General features: G+C 42.0%; 1 protein-coding gene across 5 annotated transcripts in view; it reads right to left on the bottom strand.

The window, feature by feature from the left end:
* Positions 1-439: 439 nt before the first annotated feature.
* The window catches only part of Fbxw7 (F-box and WD repeat domain containing 7), a 170,493-nt gene continuing 164,932 nt past the window's right edge, over positions 440-6,000 (bottom strand). For all 5 annotated transcript variants that reach the window (XM_051157382.1, XM_051157381.1, XM_051157380.1 and 2 more), the window contains 3 exons: positions 4,880-5,105; positions 3,175-3,385; positions 440-2,204 (listed from right to left, as the gene is read on the bottom strand). In XM_051157382.1, the coding sequence (XP_051013339.1) occupies positions 1,936-2,204; positions 3,175-3,385; positions 4,880-5,105 (706 nt within the window). In that variant the 3' untranslated portion in view covers positions 440-1,935. The remainder of the gene's footprint in view (positions 2,205-3,174; positions 3,386-4,879; positions 5,106-6,000) is intronic.

Here is a 6,000-nt window from a genome sequence, read left to right as displayed (position 1 = left end):
TTGTAACTATCACACAAGCTTTATGACTGAAGGAACCAGACATCATGTTTATATACCCTATGCAACTCGATGGAAGGAAGCGAGCATGGTGGAGGGGCCTCCCTGACAGCGCACGGTGATACTCACAGTGCCTCAGCCTTAGCTGAACTTGGAAGCACTGGTTTCTCTGTCACAATGCATGCAGGGGATGCTAAGAAGCTAAAACCTGACTATTTAAAATATCAGACATAAACACTATATATTTATAATGAAACTATTAGTTATCTAAGTGGAAGAAACAGGCATAATAACATGAAAAAACACATTTTATTGCACTTAAGTTATAAGAAAATAAAATTTCTAAGTGAATCAAACCATAGACACAATCCCTTTAAAGGTTGTTTTCCTCCATCATGTCAGGTTGTTACATAGCTAAAATTAACCAACTTGAATCTGATCGCTTTAAATCAGACTATAAATAAAACAAACAAACAAAAAAATAAACAGGAGGAGGAAAAAAAAAAAGACGGCCTAGGATACAGTGTTAACCACTTTCACAGTTCAGCTTGAGTTACGGCTCCTGGTGAATGAGGCGGACCATCTGACTCCTGTTCATCGCGCTGGTTCGCGTGTGACGCCGTCACTACAGAGCGAATGTTCCTCTCTCGTGAGTTACTCAGAGCAATGAAACTGTAACAGTTGTTTTCCCAAATACTGTAAGATGCTACCACTGACCAGCAACTTTCTTTTATTTTGTATTATATATATCTTTAAAATATCTTGTCAGTTTTACTATGTACGTTCATCCATTCACCACAGCCCTCAAAAAGAAGTTTCTCCACAGAACAGGCACCTCAGGCTCTGTCCCAAGGAATGTGTTTTAATTTTTGCCCAGATAAAAGAAAATAAGCTTCGCACACACTCTCGATTCTTTATTTGCAGGCAAACTTCACTCTTTATTATCTGAAACTTTTCCATTCTCAGCCTCTTAGAGGCACAGATGGCTCAAGTTTCAGTGGCAAAAAAGTCTTTTTTTTTTTTTTTCTGTAACCAAACTAGAGCAAATTTGGAATTCAGTCTGGGACTAAAACGTCACAGCAGAAAAAAAATAAAAAAAAATAATTTGCTTTTTCTTTCTTTCATTTAGCAGCATAAATAAGTTTGGCCACTGGGAGTACAGTACAGGGGCGGGACAAGGACCCCGTGCGCGAAGACCTACCTCTAGCACCAGCATCAGGAACTAATCCATCTCAGGACTCACAGAACCCAGGACAACCTGCCACCGCTGACAACGTATGCATTGAAGAGTGGATATGGAAGCGACAGTAAAGAGATTAACAGGGCTAATACTGTGCTTGATTGACATTGGCAATGGTTGGCAAAAAGGAAAAAAAGAGAAGAAAAAAGAAAGCTTCATGATAACTGTACAAAAACAATTCACAGTAAAAATTTTTAAGCTTTTCCACTTCAGAAAAATGACTGTTTTTTGCAGATGCTCTCTGATTAGAAGACAGCCAGCCCGTATTTGGATGTTATTGCCACTCTTGTCTATGTGATGGTAACAACGTTTTGGTATAGCTCCGCCCAATGACCACTGAAGAAGAAAATAAAGAATAATTGCACCTGGTTGGATTCAGAAAGTCTCACTTTGCAAAGCTGCCCCTCAGTCAAAAGTGAAGCCTTTGGGTGATGCGCCTCCTGTCAGTTACGGTTTCTTGTGTCTTCTTAAGCTTCTCAGTCTGTAGGTCTTCTCAATCTGTTGTCCCAAGCCGGCATCCTGCACCACTGAGTACAAGGGATTTTTTTTCCTTTTCTTTTTTTCTGTTTTTTTTTTTTTTTCTTTTCTTTTTTTTTTTTTTTTTTTTTTTTTTTTTTTTTTTTTTTTTTTTTCTGCGCAGGGGAAGGGCAGGGAGTATATTGTCTACACAGTTAGACAAAATTCATCTTGTCTGCTCCTCATTTCATGTCCACATCAAAGTCCAGCACCAGCAGCTTGGTTTCTTCAGTCCCATTCCGACTGCCAACTGCACACACCAGCTTGGTGTTTGAGGCCCTGATCCGCCACACAACTCCCCCACTCCCCCCACTCTCCAATGTGACTAGATTTCGAATAAATTCACCCGTTTTCAAGTCCCAAAGTTTTACAGTCCCGTCGTCTGAGCTGGTGATCACAAAGTTCTTGTTGAACTGTAAACAGGTCACAGCACTCTGATGCTTGTTGGGACCTGGGCAAAGGCAAAAGGACGGAATTAATGCTTGGAAGCACGGCTGGGGCTGCTGCACAGGACTTGTACTCCTCTGCATCAGAACAAACAAGAAACGCAGCATTTAAATTTGCATATTTGGAAACCTTGTAGTTTAGGGCCAGTTTGGATGTAAGAAAATCTGGTAGCTATTTGTAGCTAAAGCACCAACTCTCAAATGTGCTGCCTCCTTATAACCCTGCTAGCCAGCACACACACATTCTGATCTTTGGCTCTATGAAAGAGAGTGTTCCCTGAATGTGAAATGTCACAGGCAGTGCAGCTGCAGACATTCTACTGTTGGAAAAATGAATGTGACAAATCTGTCACTCTACCACTCTAAACTGGCCTGTCAGAGAAGAAAACTGAACTTACGACCACCCCCAAATTCCCAGGAACAGTTACAATTAATGAGCAAAGGCTGCCATGTGATAGCTTCCAGATGGCCTCACTAAGAAACAAACAAATATACAAACCGTAAATAAAACCTTCGAAGGGCTGTGACTAAAGAGAAAAAAGCTATTCAGGAAGAACCAATGGTGCTATGCCTCCTGATGTTAAAGCTTCTCCCAAGTGCCTTACCACAGAAAACACTATTGTCCTTCCATCCCAAGTGATGAAGGAGTTGACTAAATGGAGGCTAAAGTAATTTCCTATCAGAGATGCTTCAATGCAAAATAAAATGATCACTCAAAAAAAGTGTTGCTCTGTGAGACAGCCTAGTCTTTCTTCTCATCGTTAAGGTTAAAGAGTCAACTGAACATGCAGGAAATGAGTAAGAATTTTCACATTAAAGACACAATTGAAAACCCTTTCTCAAGGTGGCCTCGTTTTCGTAAAGTCATCAGGAGTAGGTACTCAGCATGAGGCTAAGTCCCTGCTCTGGGCAGGGGCTCTCTCCGTCAGCAATGGCGTTTTTAAAGAACACGGCTAAAGGGAAGCCAACACTTACCCTGCAACGTTTGTAAACACTGTCCTGTTTTGATGTCCCAGATCTTAACTGTAGAGTCTGCGTTCCCAGAGACTAGAACATTCTCTTTGAGCTCCATCCCGCTCGTTAACGACTGGTGCCCTGTTAATGTGTGAATGCAATTCCCTGTCTCCACATCCCAGACTCGGATTGATGTGTCCAGAGATCCACTCACCACATGGATGCCGTCAAACTACAGGAGACACAGGGTGTTAGAACAGAAACATGGACTCCTCTCACCTTATTCATGGGCAGGGGAGTACAGGCAACAAGGAAGGCCGGAACAAAGAGCATACTGGGAAAAACTCCAAGGGAAGCTAAATGCACATGCTGTCATGTGAGTCTGCAGATTTTCTCCAAAACACTTCTCTCAGAAATTAAAAAAAGAAACAACACAAAATAGCCCAATAGTTCCAACAGGAGGCAGATACACTTAAAAAAGGAAACAAAGCACCTGAAATGAACGCCATGCCTTTGAGATCACCTGGCCTCAGCTGGACACTATATCCCAAGCATTCGTAAGACTGCTGAGTCTGATTTGCCCATAGGAAGCCAAAGCCAGAGCTTGAGACGCTTCCCAGCACCCATGGCATGGGAAGGGTCACAGATAACTTTCATGATGCTCAAAGGAAATTCCATTAGAAACTGTTTGTAAAATGCGGCTGTTTACAGGAACTTAATGCCAACTAGCAAGTATCCCAAAAGATGACTCTATCAGGAATTAGAAGAGGCATCTTAGGAACAGAAGCGAGCTATGGAGCCTCTCTTCTTTAGCTTCCCAAGGACACTAAAAGCCAGTAAATACCTACAAAGCCTAGAAGGTGTTATGGTGTGTGACTATCTGCTCTGAGGCCATTCTTCCAAGGTTCTGAGCACACCACAAGTAGCAACAATGGCAGCAGCCAGCCACTCTCTTGGAAGTCACCGTCTTTTCTCAAGTAATCAACATCTTTATCCCAGATCAGTATTTCATTATTGGGCAGTATCATCAACTAAGAATCAAATGCCCTAAGAACAGCAATGTCAGCAATGGGGTTCTGTTCTACTTTGCTCATCACTAACAGGCAGTAACTGGGAAGGAAATTATGTAACACAAAATATTTTAAAATGGAAAATGCTGCATTTCCAGAAATAAAGGTGGCCCACGTTTTAGGTCTAGTTACTGAAGATATTGAAATATTACAATCTATTAATAAAATCAAGTCCAAATCTAAAGGAAAACAACAGGCTAGTCAAATTCATCTCTCTGCCTCCCAGTCAGTGGCCCTGGGCAAGTACAGAGCTCTCTGCAAAAGGTTCCACAGCCACTGCAAATGGGGATGGAATCACAATTACATGGTCCATCAACTTCTAGCTATCAAGGCAAAGGGGCAGCTTTTGGCCAAATTAATCCTCAGCTAAGAAGTTTATTAAAATCCAAGTTATTCTCCTATGAGACCATCTAACTATTAATTAATGTCACAAAATTTACAGCCCTGAAGTATCAGGTTCCAAGACAAATATTTGCATTTTAAAGAGAAGACGGATCACAGAAATTGAAACCGTTAAATCAGTTAAATAATTTTGACATTTATGTTTCTTCACGTTGATTTTAACGTATATATAAACAGCAACCGATATAACTCTCTGAGGCGAGTGATCTCGTGAGTCATCAGCAGTGCACCTCAGGGCGGGGAGCCTGTCTTACCTGTAAGGAATACACTCTGTTGGTGTGTCCCTGTAACGTGTGCAGACAGGTCTCAGTCTCGGGATCCCACACCTTCACCATAAAGTCATAGGCTCCACTAACAACCCTCCTGCCATCATACTGAACACAGCGGACTGCCGCTACGTGACCCATCAAGACGTGTAAACACTGGCCGGTCTCAATATCCCAAACCCTAAGAGTGGCATCTCGAGAACCGCTAACGACCCTGCGGAGTGGAACAGAACACAAGAATTAGAATTTGGAAGAGCATGACCGCACACGGCAGGTGAGACAGGCCCTTTTTTTCCTCTTTTTCTCAAACAGAAATGCTTTTACAAGAAACTCTACTGATGCCTTCAAATATACATTCAAGTTACTCTGCCTGGAATACGAAGTGAAAAAGATATGGAGTTTGTCTGGTTGGTTCCCTGGCACAGTTTGGAAAGAGCCGCACTGTATTCAGGAAGCAAGCAGCTCTCCACACGAATGGCATGATCTTGAATAGAGTGCACACATGAACCCTCAGCGCAGCTCGAGGTGGTGTTAGCTCACAGCAGAGCAGAACCTTCCTTCTTTGATCTTTTTATCTCACTACATTTCAACTATGGACTCCTATTACCTATCTGAGTGCATATAGATTTGGGACACAGAAATCTATGGCTGTTTCGTTATTCGTCACATTCAGGGAAAATCTGTTTCAGACATGTGCTCATAGTTGCTGATTCAGGTTTTTTTTTTTTTTTTAAAGATATTCCTACAGAAGTAACAGAAATGCCTGGAGAAACCGCCTGAACGCTATAAAAATTACACCCTTCTGAAAGCCAGAGTGACACAATCATGCAGTTACCTCTGGGTTACTAACCAGGCACCTTACGTCACTGCCAGGAGATAAAGGCAGTCTCCACATTTCAGAGAATGGAACGCTGAGTGTGGAAGAATAAACACAACCAAAATGGAAATGCAATGTCTTTTGAAACCCATCCCCTAAATTTTAACCACACAACACTCAGTGCAAGGTAGGCTCAAATTTACAAGTGGAAAGGAGTACCCTGCACACATCATGGCAGAAGGGAAGGCCTATTTACAGCAACAGCTCTTAATAAGAAAGCACTATGGACAGA

The sequence above is a fragment of the Acomys russatus genome, chromosome 15 (assembly GCF_903995435.1).
Source record: "Acomys russatus chromosome 15, mAcoRus1.1, whole genome shotgun sequence".
In the NCBI taxonomy this organism is placed as follows: domain Eukaryota; kingdom Metazoa; phylum Chordata; class Mammalia; order Rodentia; family Muridae; genus Acomys; species Acomys russatus.
Note: the sequence above shows the minus strand (reverse complement) of the source record. Positions and strands in the feature narration are given on the sequence as shown.